Source organism: Lepidochelys kempii, chromosome 25, assembly GCF_965140265.1.
Source record: "Lepidochelys kempii isolate rLepKem1 chromosome 25, rLepKem1.hap2, whole genome shotgun sequence".
NCBI lineage: Eukaryota > Metazoa > Chordata > Testudines > Cheloniidae > Lepidochelys > Lepidochelys kempii.
The window spans coordinates 13,786,889-13,803,149 of NC_133280.1; the positions used below are offsets into that span (position 1 = coordinate 13,786,889).

At 55.6% G+C, this 16,261-nt stretch overlaps 1 protein-coding gene across 2 annotated transcripts; it reads right to left on the reverse strand.

Annotated features, from left to right (window-relative positions):
- Positions 1-940: 940 nt before the first annotated feature.
- GADD45B (growth arrest and DNA damage inducible beta) lies at positions 941-3,090 on the reverse strand. Of its 2 annotated transcripts, XM_073324039.1 has the most exons (4): positions 2,778-3,090; positions 2,537-2,638; positions 2,044-2,260; positions 941-1,762 (listed from the first exon to the last, which is right to left on the reverse strand). In XM_073324039.1, exons 1-4 carry the CDS (start codon positions 2,819-2,821, stop codon positions 1,649-1,651), a joined length of 477 nt encoding a protein of 158 aa, XP_073180140.1. In that variant the 5' UTR covers positions 2,822-3,090; the 3' UTR covers positions 941-1,648. The 2 variants fall into 2 exon arrangements, with proteins under 2 accessions (XP_073180140.1, XP_073180139.1); XM_073324038.1 differs by having other exon boundaries at positions 2,537-3,090.
- Positions 3,091-16,261: the final 13,171 nt, after the last annotated feature.

Here is a 16,261-nt window from a genome sequence, read left to right on the forward strand (position 1 = left end):
GTTGGGGAAGTGGGTTGGATGCAGGGGAATGGTCTTGCCCTAGAACCAACCCTGCCCCCCTGACACTTGGGGCCCCATCTAGGCCCAGAGCACGGTGTGGACCTGCTGCCACACCCCAGCTAGCCTGTGCTAAGCCAGCACTCGCCCCCGTAGTGCTACGCGCAGGGTAAGCCGCCCTGATAGGCTCAACAGAAAGGGGCTAGCATGAGTCAGGGGCTTGTTCCCTAGGTGCTCCCTGCTTCTCGGAGTCGGGGCAGAACCAGGCTCCTGCCAAAAGAACTTGTAGGTGGAAATGGGTCTGCAGCAGCAGCTGTGCTGGCGAACGCTGCCCAGGGGCAGCTAGGCCCAGGAAACGTGCACCCAACAAGGGGTGCTTTCAGCTCAGCCTTGTGGGGGGCACCACCATTGAGAGGGAGGGGCTGGGAGATGCCAGGAAAAAAAACAAAAAACTTTATGCACTTCAGTAAGTCTAATCAAACCTACACACTGATTATCCATGATCCTGAAGGGGGGGGGGCTATGAGTGAGTCAATTTAAGGACCTAATTAGCACTTCTCTTTAGCCCCCCACTCTCCAAACTTGGCCCACGCTCCTTCCTCCACACCCCGAAACCAGACAAAATCCTGTTTAGCTGCAAGTAGGCAGGAGGCTGCACCAGCCAGCAGCTCACATGGCATTTTGCAACAGGCCAGCCCTTAATTGCTGCTTGTTTAAGCCTCTTTGTCAATTTACAGAAGTGGTGGCGCCATGGAGCCAGAAAGCCACAGTGTTTTGCAAAGAGCGAGAACAGGGCTGGCTCCTGGAAGCTGGTTTAAGAACACAGCTACATCCTGAGCCGCTCACAGAGTACAGGACGTGCCGTGAGGCAACATGCAGGGACCAGGAAGTGTCACAGCTTGACGGGGAAAAAAAAAAAAAAAGGATGCAAGAGGAAGCGATATTTAGCGTTCAGAAATTTATTGCAAGTTCATTGTACAAGAATATATAGAATCACTTAGTGGCTTGAGTGCAAAGAAAAAAAATTGCAATCTTGAGCTTATAAATATAAGACATTCTGTCCATTAAAAAATAAAGAGTTCATTTGCAACTGTCCTTTTCAGTCCTCGCATCTTCCATCCACAACACAAAGCAGATGCAAAAAATGGAATAAAAATCCAGTCTCTTCCCCACCCTGCCACATTAAGTCCTTAGCAAAATGTGGTCATGCCCCCTCCCGCTGCAGAGAAAGGGAGCGGAGGGAAATCCAGTCTTTTGCCATGGATCAGTGGCATCCACACCCCACGCAGACAGAGAAACACGTCAGAGAAACACGTCGTGCCTTGCGTACAGGATTCGAGCACTCTTCACGTTCCAGGAGTCAGTCGCCTTGACTCAGCCATTCCCCCAAGCATGTCTCCTGCCCGCCTGCTCCTCCTTTAACGGTCTCCACGCTGTCACAGCCCCTTTGCTGTCACAGCCCCTTTGCCATCGCCAGTCCCCTGGCGCTCCTCCCTTTCCACGCACACTGTCGCTGCCGGCCCAGGCTCTCTCCTCTCCGTTACTCCTTAGCTTTTATTTTGATGGGGTGGTTTTTTATTTTTTTAAAATGTTGTCGTTTTTTTTGTTAAAAAACATGAATTCAGCACAAAACGAGAAGGCAGTGCCCGGCTCAACGCTCCAGCAGCGAGACATAGGGGACCCACTGGTTGTTACAGCGACTTTCTTCACAGTAACTGGCTACTTCCTCCAACCCTTGGCTCTTCCAGGAATCGGTGTGGGGATTCTGGTGGGAGAGGACACACAGATCCAACCGTTAGCAACAACAAAACGCAAGCCTCTTGGACGTCACCCCCGCCCATTCAGGAGACATACTTGAGCGGTGACCCACACCACGGCTGTTCGGTAACATACACATCACTGAAGCACCTTGGCTCAGCCCCAGGTCACATGGCCCTGCATCAGCACCACTGAACAATACAAGCTCCCCTCTACAGGGATGGGATTGACTCCCAGGTGATGGACACCCTCCCCAACCCCTGGCACCCAGCACCACAGGGGACTTACCGTCACTAGGATGCAGTGCAGGTCCCGGGGTTCGCTGTTGTCCTCCAAACTCTCCCCGAGGACCTTGGCCAGCCGCTGCATGCCGGACACCCGCAGGATGTTGATGTCGTTGTCGCAGCAGAAAGCCTGGATGAGGGTGAAGTGGATTTGCAAGGCGATGTCACCCTCATCTTCTTCATCAATGGCAAGGAGGCAAAGCACCACGCTGTCGGGATCCCTGAAGGGCAGGGGGAGGAAGCAGACCGGTCAGGATCAGGGGGGAAGACAGGCCCCACAAATCGACTCTCCATCTAAGGAAATGAGTCTCAGCCCTACCCGCCCCCCCCAGCTGCTCCTGAGCAAACTGCCAATGCCAGAGTGCGTCTCTCTTGCATCTGTCACCCCCAGCTCCCCATCACCCCCCCCCCAGCTCCAGCGGAGCTAAATGAGCTGAGCACCCCCCCGCCCCATCAGCTGATCAGACCCTGCACACGCCACGGCCAGCGCCACTTACACATTCATGAGCTTGGCCGACTCATAGACGCCGACGGTCAGGCAGTCCTGCCTCTGAGCCGCCACCAGCAGCTGCTCCACCGCTCCGCTGACGGTCTGCATCCTTTGGGAGAGGGCACAAGGGGGGGGGGGGGCGGCGTTAATGCGGAGCCGCTTTGGAAAGCCCGGCCGGCGCAGGGCCAGCGGGGAGCGCCGGGACCGCCGCATGCTCCTGCAGCGCCGCCAAGGAGGGGGACACTTACTTTTGGGCAGCGTTGTCGCAAGCCACCAGCTCTTCCAGGGTCATGTTGCAATTATAATCCACAGCGGCTTGGAGTCAGGAGGAGACCGGGGGGGGGGGAGAAGCAGCAACCCTCAGCCCAAGGGCCTCAGCAGCAGCGCAGAGGGCCGGCGGGAGCCGTGCAATAATCCACTGGAGAAACAAGGCTCGCTCCTCCCGGCGGCAATCTCCCCGCGACGACAGACGCTCCAGCTGCGGGTCAATCCGGCGCCACTCCGAATCCAACAGCCCGGCTCCTCCAAACAGTCTCAGGGACACTGGTCGCTGCGGGCGCCTTTTATAGCCTTGCAGAAGGGGCGGGGCGTCTCCTTTCCTATTGGTTCCTCGGCCACAAAGGGAAAAAACCCGGTGCCAGCTGATTGGTTCTCCCGCTGGGGGAAAATAGCGAGTAGCCCCACGTGGGGCGGGGGAAGTTTTCCAAGGGAGGGATTTGCTTAAAAAAAACCACACACACAAAACACGAGCGAGAGTTTCGATAGACATTTCTCAGCAGGTTTTGTTCCTGTGCTGGGCAGAGGCGTGGGATTTCCACAGAGCCCTGGGCTTGCAGCCGTGGGGGCAGGGCTGGAAGCCGTGCTATGTTCAGAGGAGATAACTATCCCAAGAATTTACATGGAAATGCATGCCCCTGGAAATTCCCCCCCCCCCCCCGCGCCGTTTTCCCAGGAAGCCCCCGGCCACCCTGACCCGGGCTGAGTCTGTTCAGGGACCAAAAAGCCACGTCCAGGCGAGGATGCATTTGGCAAAGGAAAAGCAGGGACATTATGCAAAGGGAAAACAAGTATTCTCTTCCACTCCGGAGCAAATTCCGAGATGCGCGGGGGTGGGAGGGGAGGAGGTGTCTATATTCCCAGGACTGAGCTCTGGAGCTGCAAAAAGCAAACTTGTCTGGTGAATTCCCTGCTATGCAGGGGTACGTTGCCTCCCCGCACCCCCATTTGATCAGGGCGATACCCATTCCACCTCGCTGGCAGAAAACGAAGAGCACCAAGTCTATAATGCTGTGTAGGCGGCGGAGGGGAAAGGGTGAGTTAATCATGAGGTTTTAGAGCCAGTCATGGTTTCTGCAGCTTGCAAAAACTTGGTGACTTGTTTCACAACAACCCCTGCAGCGTGCATCATGTTTCCTTGGCTTGGACCTTCTAGGGGTCCTCTCTTTTCTTCTTTTGCAACGCTCCTTAGACCCCGGGGGTGGGGGTGGGGGTGGGGTGGGGAGGCGTACAGTCTTTACTGGGGTACACACGCTGCTGGCTGCAGACAATACTCGCTTCAGGCTCGCGCTCACGATGGGAGCTGCCTGGGTGGCAAGATTGATTTCAGGCCGAGAATTAACCAACCTCCAAATCTCCGGGTCCCTCACAAACCTGGGAACGCAAACAAGACACCGTGTACTTTCCCGAGCAGCGGAGCTGCCAGGGGACTTGCAGGGAGCGCTGCTGGGCTGGCCTTCAGTTTGTATTTGAATGAGGGGCGGGGGGGGGGGGGAGCTGCAAGGTTCGCATAACGCCCCGCTCTGCAAAGCACGTGGGAGGTCGAGCTTGGAGCCTGAACTTTTGCAGAGGTAAAAGGTCCCCGGTGCAAAGCAGGGCGTGTTGCAATAGGCTTGCTCGAGGCTCACGTTTCGGGGGAGATTAGCCCCAGGTGGATTTGCAAAAAAACAGAAAGTGCAACGGGCAGCTTGCTGCCCGGCTGGTCTCTCTGGAGACGCAGGCACAGGGCAGGGGGGCGCCCCCAGCTCAGCGCCGAGGGGGGTGCAATGAATGACATTTCTGCATTGCAGGGGGCGGTGCTCAGGACCTGGGGTTCAGGCTGCAGGGGGCCGAGTTTCTCCCCCCTCTGACCCTTCCTGCCCGGGGCGCTCGGGCGTGGCGGCTTTGCACCCTGCGGTCGTGTGTTGTCGTCGCAAACCCGGCCGGTAGCTGCCGGGAGGCGCCCAGCAGCGCCGGGCAGGCCAGCTGCCACACCAGCCGGCGGAGGCCGCTCGCGGCGGGCAAGGCCGCCGCCTAGCGGGCCCGGCGTGCACAGCAGGCTGGCGGCTCGGCGTGTGACCTGAAGTGCAAACCCCCTCCCTTGATCTCAGTGGGAGTCAGAGCCCCCAGGCTGGGGAGGCCCCTAAATACCTTGGAGGCTCTGGGCCTGAGAGACAGCTGGGATGGGAACTCTAGACCTATGCTGGAGGGATAAGAGGGTGTGTGGATGGGTGTGGGGGGATAGATAGAGGCGTGTGTATGGAGATCAGTGGATAGACAAAGGGTGTGCATAGGGATAGATACGTAGAGGGGTGTATATGGAGATGGATGGATACATACACAGAGGGGTGTATATGGGGATCAATGGGTGCATATGGGATTCTGGGTGGACGGATAGATAGCTGGGTGTGTATGGAGATCAATGGATAGACAAAGGGTGTGAATGGGGATAGATACGTAGATGTGTGTATATGGAGGTGGATGGATGGATACATAGACGGAGGGGAGTATATGGGGATAGATGGGTGCGTATGGGGTTATGGATGGATGGACAGATAGAGGGGTGTGAAAAGGAATAGATAGAGGGGTGCGTATGGGGTTATGGATGGATGGATAGATAGATGGGGGTGTGTATAGGGCTGGATGGATAGACAGAGGGAAGTATATGGGATGGATAGATAAGGTAGCTAAATACGGTGATCGAGCCAGACTCCGTAGTAACCCTACTGCAGCAATTATAACAATAAGTTAATCACATGTAGCCCTTACATGGTGCTTTTATTCTGAAAGTGCCTTAGAGACATTGACTAATCAACCCCTCCCCCAGTGGGGTAAGTACTGCTGCCCTCGGGGAAACTGAGGCTGTGAGATCCTAAGCGGTAGGGAGTGGCCCTAGCTGAAGGCTGTAGCGTTTTGGGTTATGTGAATAAGGAGGTTGCAAGGATAGGAGCTAACAGCAGGTCCCAAGGGGCTCACGCTGGCCATCCCCGGCCCTGCAGACAGCCCCACTGGTATGCCGGGCTGTAGTGGGCATAGGGGGAGGTCACTCTAAATCCTAGCTCGGGGATGGCTGCCCCTGCTGATGAGCCATGCTTCTCGTTAGCATTCTTCCTCTGCTTTCCTGAGCCGGGCCGCTGTTGCGCTAGGCACTGGGCAGACACAGAGTACCGCCATCCCCAAGCTTTCCAAAATCGGAGTCACCCCCCACAAATCACGAGGTTAACTTAAAAATCACAAGATCCTTTTCGTTTGGCTCCTGGTCTGGGAGCCTCCAGAGGCCACGTGTTTAAGTTTTTCTCTGGGCTACAAAGGTCCAAGCTGAGACTCTCAGGTGATCAGGTGGCTCCTGCCGATGGGAGCTTTCGGAACGCTCCCCCTGCCCTGAGCACGACAAGCCTCCTTCCTGTGGCTAAGGGGTGACTTGATCACAGTCTGCGAGTACCGACCCGGGGAACAAACCTTTGCTAATGGGCTTTCCCCTCTCGCAGACAATGGTATTGCGAGGTCGCATGGCTGTCAGGTGTAGCCGGATAGAGCTGGCCTGGACATAAGACATGCATCTTGTACTGGGAGCGTAGCCATCGGGGCAATTCGCAAAGCATCATGGTGGGTTTTCCATCGCTGGCCATTTTAAAATCCACACAGTCTGTTTTCCTAAAAGATCTGCTCTGGTTCCAACGGGAGTTATTTGAGGGCGGTTCCAGGTGTGGGCTGGGGAGGTTCTGTGCCCTGCGATGTGCAGGAGGTCAGATTAGCTGATCATGCTGGTCCCTCCTCACCTTGGGATCTGTGCGTCCCTGAGTCTTCAAGCCCCAGGTCTATTAAACGGCGAAGGCTCTAGGCCGTGTTCCAGTTTAAACCTCCTGTTGTTTCCATGTATTGTTAGTTTGCCACGCATCTCCGTGTGTCGGTCCCGACCCCCACCCCGACAGCGCCATCCTCTGCAGTGGGGGGGCTGGGTGCCCGGGTAGGGCATTTCACCGGGATGGAACTGTGGTCGGTTGCTGCCACCCGCTGACCTAGTTTGGTGACAGCTCACAGACGGTCACGGCAAGATAGGGTGACAGAAAGAGGGTGCTGATTGTGGGGGTGCAACTTGAGACAGCTGAAAGGGGCCTGATTTTCAGAGGTGCTCCTCTTCCAGGTGTCTTGAGGTGTGACCCTCAGAACTGCGGGACTCAAAAAGCCTCCCGTGTTGGCCTCATCTTTGCTCTCGGTGCAGTTCTCTTCTGTGTAGGTCTGGGTACCGCACTGCCTGCCGGAGTATCCGAGGGCTTCCCCCTCTGTGCAATGGGGTGGATGAAACTGGCTCTGCAAAGCGCGCTGGGATCTGGTGGTGGAACCATCGAAGGGCTGGGCTCGAGCCGTGTCCGGGTGTTTGTATTATCTGGTTAATACGAGCTGCAGGCAGGCAGAGACCCACCGAAACTGCCTCTACTTGCATGCCCCAGGCGGATCCGATTTCCCTCTCCGCTCGGCTTGTTTTTAAGGCCCAGCCTCCCCATCCTGTTGTTCTCTGTTCCCTCCGGCTGCAGTCAGAGAACGTTCTGTGTCGGCCCAGGGTAGGAGCAGGGCACCCCGCCAGGTCCCTGCTCCCTGCCACAGGCCAGCCGTGCTCTGGCTTGGCCAGCACAGTGGTTTTCTGTACACTGATTGGGATTTATCCTGCAGCAAACTCGGCCCGGGAGCTGCAGAGACGGGGCTGGGGACGCAGTTTGCAGCTGGCGTGTTTCTGGGGCTGCAGGAAGTGCGTGTGTCTGACGTCAGCCAAAGGTTCCCCAGGATGCCAGGGGTGCAGCCTGGCCTTGTGGCTAGGGCGTTGGGCTGGGACCCGGTGTTGGGTGCAGAGGGATGGCGGGGGGCAGGGTAGTGGTGGGTGCAGGCATGCTGCAGTGGGCCTGCTGGGTCCGTGGGCACTGGGACGTCAGCGCATGCAGCTGCCATCAACAGCCAGGTGAGGACCACGTGAGCGGGGGACTTTGGCCGCGGCAGTAGGCCCTCAGCCCTCCCTGGGAGGTGCTGTCTGGAGCCAGAGCCCAGCTCCTGCGAGGAGGCAGCTCCGGGCAGCTGCTTCCACAGGCTTGGGGTGCTGCGACAGACTCTGATCCCCCAAACCCTTCGCTCCTCCCAGGCCTTGGCCTGGCTCCCACCAGCCCTGCGTGGGGCCTGCTCTGCAGGGCCTGCTCCCTGCATGCGGCGTTCAGGTGGCATCTGGGGCTCCTACCTGGTTGCCAGGGCGACAGAGTTTCCATTCACCTGTGTTCCGTGGGAGGCTGCCACTTGGTCTGGGCAGCCAGATGGGGCTGGAGGCAGCTACTGCCATGGCAATGCTGTGGAAGGGGGGTAATTGCTGAGACACCCCCAGCTCCAGCCATGTCCTCTGCAAGTCAGGACAGAGGCTGGAGCATGTCACCCCTCCCTTTATCCCTGTCCACCCCCCCCCCCATCTACTCTCCGTATACACCCCACCCTCTCTCTGGCCCCCACATTTCTCGCTATCTCTGATCGCTGCAGTACGTGAAACTAGCGACCCCCAGTCACCTGGCCCTCGCCTGCAAGAGACGCACACATGCAAAAGCCCCCGAGCTTCGCCAGCCAGGCAGCTCTGGCTCCATTGCCTGGCTGGCAAGTGAGGGTGGGCTGGACCCCAGGGCAGCCTTTGCCCAGCTCAGCCAGGGGGGCAGCCCAGGGCTGGCTCTGCTGTAGCTGCAGGTGGGGCTTGGCGAGGGAAGAGGTGCCCTGGAACCTGTCAGTTCCCTGCGTGGGAAGCCGGGGTGCACTGTTTCCTGGCTTGCCCAGAGCAGCAAACACCTTCGAGCCAGTGGCCCTGGGGTATTAACAGAGGGGACTTCAGAGCCAGCAGCTGGGAACATCTCGGGGATCGGAGTGAGGCTGGCTGACCCCAGCGGTGGATCCAGCCCCGGGGCCATTCACTTGGCTTTGTTCCAGCTGCAGGGGCTGATTAGCAGCATGCGTGTCTGGCTGAGTGGCAGCTGGAGTGACTGCATCGTGCTGGGCATATGTCAGTCCCAGCTGCGGCATGTGTTGGGACCAGGTGATGTGTGGGGCATGTGGGGGAAGCCCCCCCGCTCTCCTCTTGATCCCGCCCAGATTTTCTAGGCAACCGGCTCTGCTGTGGCTGCTTCATTCTTGTTCTTAATCCCTGGATTTGAGGTGCCTGCCGGAAACAGTGTCTCTGGGCTGCCAGGTGGCGCCCATGTGGGCTGCCAGGGCCAGGGACTGAGGGGCTGATCTGGCGATTGGTCAGGGAGGTGGGGGGCAGGCAGTGTTTACATGCATGCACGTGGGTGGGTGGGGGAGCGTGCATGCAGGTGTGTTGGTGTGGGCAGTTGCCGAGTAGGCACGCGTGTGTGTGTTCTGTGTACTCGGGGCTGTGTACACATTGGGTGGGCAGCTGTGTGCGGGGTGCACATGGGTGGAGGCAGGTGTATGTGTTGTGTGCGCTCTGGGTGTTGTCTGTGCAGGCTGTGTGTGTTGTGGGTGTGCATGGGCGTATGTGGTGTTTGTGGGTCAGGGTGCAGCTGTGTGTGTTGTGGGTGTGCATGGGCGTATGTGTTGTTTGTGGGTCAGGGTGCAGCTGTGTGTGTTGTGGGTGTGCATGGGCGTATGTGGTGTTTGTGGGTCAGGGTGCAGCTGTGTGTGTTGTGGGTGTGCATGGGCGTATGTGGTGTTTGTGGGTCAGGGTGCAGCTGTGTGTGTTGTGGGTGTGCATGGGCGTATGTGGTGTTTGTGGGTCAGGGTGCAGCTGTGTGTGTTGTGGGTGTGCATGGGCGTATGTGGTGTTTGTGGGTCAGGGTGCAGCTGTGTGTGTTGTGGGTGTGCATGGGCGTATGTGTTGTTTGTGGGTCAGGGTGCAGCTGTGTGTGTTGTGGGTGTGCATGGGCGTATGTGGTGTTTGTGGGTCAGGGTGCAGCTGTGTGTGTTGCGTCTGCTCTTGCATGTGTACATGCCTCTTGTATTCCTGGATGTCCACGTGTTACATGTCTGCAGATCCTGGCATCAGAGAAACACCTTCACCTGGGTGTCTGACCCTGGCTGCCCGGCTTGGCACTGAGATGAGCTGCTGTAGTGGCCATCCTGATGAGGAGGAGTCACGGGCCAGCCAGGCCCCGCACGGATCCTATTCGCCAGCTCAGCGCGGCTCCTATCAGCCAGACCCCGCGGGCACCAGCTCAGCCTTGCTGACAGTAACCTTGGGCTGGGAGATCAGGCCCGGCCCATTTAGCTGGTGTAAGAGGAAGAGGAGTTCGGCAGAAACAGATGCTAGCCCCGGAAGGAACTTGTGTCTGCCACCCCACAACCTGGAGCGAAAGGCCACCAGTCTGCTCGGCACCCCAGCCAAGTGAGGTGCAGGAATGAAACAAGCCGCTCCCAGCAGGCTGCCCCCATCTTGACACCAGGTGGATCGTGACTTTCAGCCCCATGCTGTCGCTTTCACCTGTGGAACTCGCTGCTGCAGGGGTTGAGCCAGGCAAACAGCCCTGGAGAAGAGGGGACCTTGGCTGGGGGCCAGAATGTTTGCAGCTGTGGGCTCTCGGTGCTCACCAGTCAGGGTGTGATATGGGGGCGGGCAGGGTCAGGAAGGAACCTCCTCCCGCCCATCAGCATATGGAGCTGCGGAATTAGGGGCATTACAGGGAGGAGAGCTTTGGAGATGGGATTCCAGGCCAGAGGGCTCCCGGGGCTGGTTGGTTGGAGATGGGATTGGGAGCAGCTGCATGGACCCCGCTACCTCTTGCTATGGAGACAGAGAGCATGTCCCCCCCACCTGAGTCCTTTGCTCTGAGCTAGGCCTCCGACCTGGGGGAGGGGGCAGGGGGGCTGCTGGGGTCACGTGGCCAGCCATGCTTGCTGCCATGTGCCAGAAGGGACAAACGAGCACATGGGCTCCACGGGCAGCGACAGGCAGCTGCTCACTCCCCAGCGCATCCAAGGAGCAGCGTGGCAGGAGTGTGAGCAGCTGCGGGGAAGGGGGGAGGCTGTGATGACAAGGCTGCCGGGCTGGGTGTGTGCGTCCAGCACGGACACGAGGCACAGACGTGCTCCACTGTGCGGGAAGCACCTGCTGGCAAAGCACAGGTTATGAGCCGTGGGTATTTATAGGTGCCTGGGGGAGGCGGCAGGGCTGGTTCTCTCTCCGGTTACATGTATGTGTGTGGTGACGGTGTGCAAGGGGAGAGCTTGCGGTGGAGGATGGGGGGTGCGAGTGTGCACGGGTGTGCACGGGTGTGCTGTGTGAGGGCATGGAGGGTGCATGTGAGAAGGTGCGAGAATCGGAGGACTGAGGGTGGGAGGATTGTAGATGTGTTTCTGCAGCGTGTGGATGTGTCAGGAGGGTGTGCTGTGCAGTGGTGCATAGCATGCATGTGCGAGGGGCTGTGCCGGGCCAGGCTGCACAGGGTGAGTGTGTGCGGTGTGGTGGTGCACAGAGTGAGTGTGCCAGGGGACAGTGCACACCGCGAGTGTACAAGGGAGTGTGGTGTGTATGTGGCAGGAAGGCACATCGTTTTGACCGTTATATTTATTTCATTTACACATCACAAAGGTCCCCGCTGGGTAAGAAGGGACCAGTTTTACAGCCACTTTTCTGACTGCAGCTCCACCTTAACGTCTCTTCTTGTAACCACGTCTCTCCCTCTCAGCCCCCGGCTCCTCTCTCTCAGCCCCCGGCTCCTCCACATGAGCATTCTCCATGCTTTGTCCCCATCTCCGGGTGCTCAGGATGCTGCACGGTACACGCTGCCATTCATAAAGCTGTCCCGAGGCCGGACTAGAAGATAAATCTTGGGCCCAGAAGAACTCATGAATGGAAAAACACCGGCACCTTAAAAAAGACTAGAGTTGAGGGGTTTTCCAGGTTCTCAGACTTATTTGCTTCATTTTTGACTTTGGTTTCCAAGGGAAAGGGAATTTCTGACTCATAAGAACATAAGAGCTGCCGTACTAGGTCAGACCCATGGTCCATCTAGCCCGGTTTCCTGTTCCCTAGAGCGGCCAGTACCAGAGCTTCCTGGGGAGTGTACAGAACAGGGCAATTTTGGAGAGATCCACCCCTGAATTCCCCTCCTGATTTCGGGCACTCAGAGGTTGAGGGTCACCCCCAGCATGGGATCATCCCTGACCCCCGGGGCTAATAGCCATTGATGGAGCTCTTGTTTTAACCCAGTAATACTTTAATCATCACAATATCCCACAGGCAGTTTGTTCCATGCAAATGGGAAAGGGCATCCCAATTATGCTGAGGGCTGTGATAAAGAGGGTGGGGATCAACCGTTCTCTATGTCCGCCGAGAGCAGGACAAGAAGTCATTCGTTTATTTTGCAGCAAGGGAGATTTAGGTTAGGTATTAGGAAAATCTTTCTAGCTAGAAGGCTAGTTAAGCGTTAGAGAGGTTGTGGAATCCCCATCATTGGAGGATTTTAAGACCAGGTTGGACAAACACCCTCAAGGATGGTCTGGGTTTCTGGTCCTGCCTCAGTGCAGGGGGCTGGATTTGATGATGCCTTGAGGTCCCTTCCAGCCCTGCATGTCTATGATTCTCTTCTGTGATGTGGATGCAAATCATTTCCATCTGGTTGCAAGGGCAGCTGGGGAAATGGACCAATCAGTGCAAACCACCAGCATAGCAACATTGACACCCCCAGAGCGCTGGCGAATTCCTCCCGCTGTGGACCCTGCCCAGGATTTTTAAAAGCAGCAGCTGGTCTCTTGTATTTTGCGAGAGCTGATTGGGATCCACATTTCCAAGCTTCTCACCCTAAGCTTTTCAGGTGGGCCTGAAATCCAGCAGAACTGACGTCTCCCTCCCCTGGGTGTGGATTGTGGAACGGGCCAGTGCCCCAGATGGCATTTTCAGTACGTGTCAAAGTTTCAGTCATTATTGTTTGTCTTGGAGCCGGGTGGAGAGGCCCTGATTGGGATCAGGGCCCCGGTGTGCCTGGCCCTACACAGATCCATGGTAAGAGACAGTTTCTGCCCTGAGGAGTTTGTGATCTAACTAGCCAAGACGGACAAAGCGTGGGGGGAAAGGACGGATTATTATCCCCAGTTCCAAGAAAGGAAGTGGAGACAAAGGGATTTGGCCAAAGTCATGCAGGCAGAACCAGGAAGGGAACCCAGCTACCCTAGGTCCCAGCCTAGAGCCAGAGCCACCCTCTTTTCATTGCCTTCAGCTTTGCTAAATTGGCACAAAGAACGATCTGCCTGCAGCATGAGGCTGCCTCAGTTCCAGTTTCCGAGTGTGTCTGGCAGAAAGCGTCCTCTTGTCTCCAGGAAAGTAGGGCTGGTTCCACACCTCTTCCAGGCCCTCCTGAGCCGAACAGTCATTGTTCAGAGAGGAACTGAAAATATCATTCACGGCTCGCATGGCAGCTTGGTAAAGGGCCGGAGGTTGATCTCAGTTACAATGGTGCAAAGCCAGAGTCACCCCACTGACCCCCCTGGAGGGAGTCCAGCCTAACTGAGATTAGCATCTGGCCCAAAGGACTGAACGACTGGAGAGCAAATCAGTGTGGCCGTCTGCGGATTCCATTTCAAAGCCAGACGGGCACAGCCAGCTGTGAGACCACTGGGAGCAACCTGTAGCTGCCTGGGGAAGATCATGCTGAGGACCTTGGGCGGCACTCCAGGAACTTCAGTGAGTCCTTGGAACATGGGGACAATCTAGCTCCTGCCAGTCGGTTGAAAACTAGAGACACCGAGGCACTGGGCAGTATTGCTGATCTGGGGAGGGGGGTGAGACTGGAATCAAGGTGTCTCATGCAAAGGCCGTGGGGGCAGCTCAGCTGATGGGTTGGGATTTCAGAAACCATCACTTCAAAAGGTGCCTAAAATGAATAGGCACTTAAGGCTGGGGTTTTCCGAAAGGAGTTGGGTGCCCAGATCCCCCTGGGGGCTGAGTAGCAAATTCCCTTAGGCGCCTTTGAGACTAGATTTAGGGATTGAGATAAGTCGGCTGCTCACCAGGATTTCCACTGAGGTCGCTTCTAAAGGGCCTCGGCAGATCTGACCATTTATTCAGGTGGCCAAATATGGACTTAGAAACTTCCCGCATTTGAAAAACCGTCACTTTTCAGTCCTTGTGTCTTGTTCTTTTCAGGGTGAAAGACTGGGACAGCACCATGTGCTCCATAAGCTGTCTCCTGGCTGTATCCGCAGTTATTCTCATTGCTCAGAACCTGGCAGGCAAGGATAAAATCATGACTCTAATCAATTACACTTGAAATAAATATTTATGACTTATTATTTTTTGGCAGGGAAGAGTGAAAAACTTGTCCCCGGCTCGTTAAAGGAAATTAGTTGTTGACTAGCACATGGAGCGGAGTTTAATGAGGAGCAGTTGTTTCAAATTTTGCAGTTTCTGTGTGTGTCTGGAAAGCTCATCTAAAATATGGGCTCCTGTGGAGACAGGAGACCAAACAAATCAGAGCTATTGGGCCTGGTTCTCTGATGACCTGCACCGTGGGCGAGTATTTACACGATTGCAAAACGGAGGTGACACGCTGGCAGTGAGCCAGTTTGCACTAATGTAAGTGACTACATAAGGTGTAAGGAAATTGAGAAAGAGGCCCCAATCTAGCTAGTGATCCCCAAATGTCCCCATCATCTCATCATCCATCAGTGTGAGACAGGCAAGGCGTCGGTAATGTGATGGGGTAATTACTCTCTAGAGCTCTGGGTTCAGATCCTCTCTGGGTCACAAGTGCAATGAGTTTAGTGGGTCACATTTTAGGCCTGTCTTTAGTGTACAAGTACAGAGACATTTTTGTTTGCTGATTTCAGGGAGCCTTACTTGAGACACCGTTCCTCCCACCAGTCCTGGGTTTTGAGGGATTGTCCCACTTTGACCCCCACAACCCTCTCTCTTGGTTGAAGCAGAACATTTCCTGCATTAAGCTTGCTACGTTACAGTAGCATCAGTTACTATGACTGAACGAAAATACAATTAAAACTGAGTGTGCAATCGTAGCCGCAAAGCAGTATTTCGCTTGCGCAAAGTCACAACTCCACGTGTTTCTACTGGGTGGTTACGCTCATGTTTCTTTTTATGACTCTCACCCTCCCTGTGTCATTAGACCCCCCACTTCCGCCAGGAATGCCATGCCCAGGAGGAGTTGAGTTGTAATGTGAGAAGGAGTTCAGAGAGCCTCAGCTGGCCACACCGCGTGAGTGTTAAAATGAGTCAGAGCCAGGATTGGGTTATCGTATCGGTAGCAGAGTCTCGCACGATTAAAACTGAAACTTGAGCATAGGCCAGAAATTGCAGGATTATCAAACAAATAAATAAAAATAAAATTACCCCCCAAAAGACTCAGCAACAGCCATAACTGATGAAGACACTGAGGGTTGGCCCAAGACAAAAGTGAAAGTCTATGTCTGTTTAAAGACACTTGGCAGTCCCGGCACCCTTTTCTACAAAAATCTAGGTGAGGGCGAACGTCTGCTTTTCGTGAGCGTTGCAGATCTGATTTGTCTGCTAGTCATGGCGAATACAAAGATACTTCAAGACATATTGCTGTGGAGAAACATGCGACCGGTGCCAAGGCTGTGACAATCAAAATCATGGGCAACTTTGCTCCCATCTGCTGGGTCAAAAACGAGTGATCGCATCACCAATGCTGAAATTTGATTTACAGAATGTCTTTTGGAGCATAACGTCCCTCGTGCTAGCAGTGACCATGTTAGTCCTTTCTTTAAAACCATGCTCCCAGACTCCCCAATTGCTGAGAGCTAGGCATGTGCTTCCACAAAAGCGACCCCTGTTATACAAGGGACAGTCGCACCTAGAGCACTTGCAAATGAACCTTGTGCGATCGAAGGCCTTGAACGATATGGTGCTTTGGATGCTAGTTCGGATGAGGGTGAGACGTATTTTCCATTCGGTGCTAAACCAAATATCTTTTCCCACATGGAGTGCCAGCAGCATTAGCCTTCACCCAAGCTGCAAAACCTACTGCGTGGATCAGTTTGTCCCCCCCGCCGGGAACACTCTGCAGAGGAACAGGAGCTGCTCTTTTGCTGGGGTGAACACTTACTTTTGTTCCAGCCAAAACTGGCTGTAAAATTCATTAACAAAATCAATCTGGGGGCTGACGGTCGTTTCAGAATTTGCCAGGAGTGAAGACAGACAGACAGACAGACAGACACTTTCTTGGGTTTAGTTTCTTTTGTTATTTTGAGCATGCTGTTATAATAGCTGCTCTACCAACCCTTCTCCAGAATGGAATTACTCGATTGATTTTTTTTTTAAAGGCCCCCCCCCCCTGCTTTAGCCACTCGAACGGTGGGAAGCGCTGAGGTACCTGGGGCCTGATTTTCATCAGGGCTGCGGACCTTTCACTCCTGGTGAATTCAGAGCTCGGCGGTCGCTCGGAAGGACAGGCCACCAAGAGGGTCAGTGCTACAGCCGCCTGGGAGCCCCGTCCGTGGCCCGCCAATAGCAGGCGGTGCTGCTCAG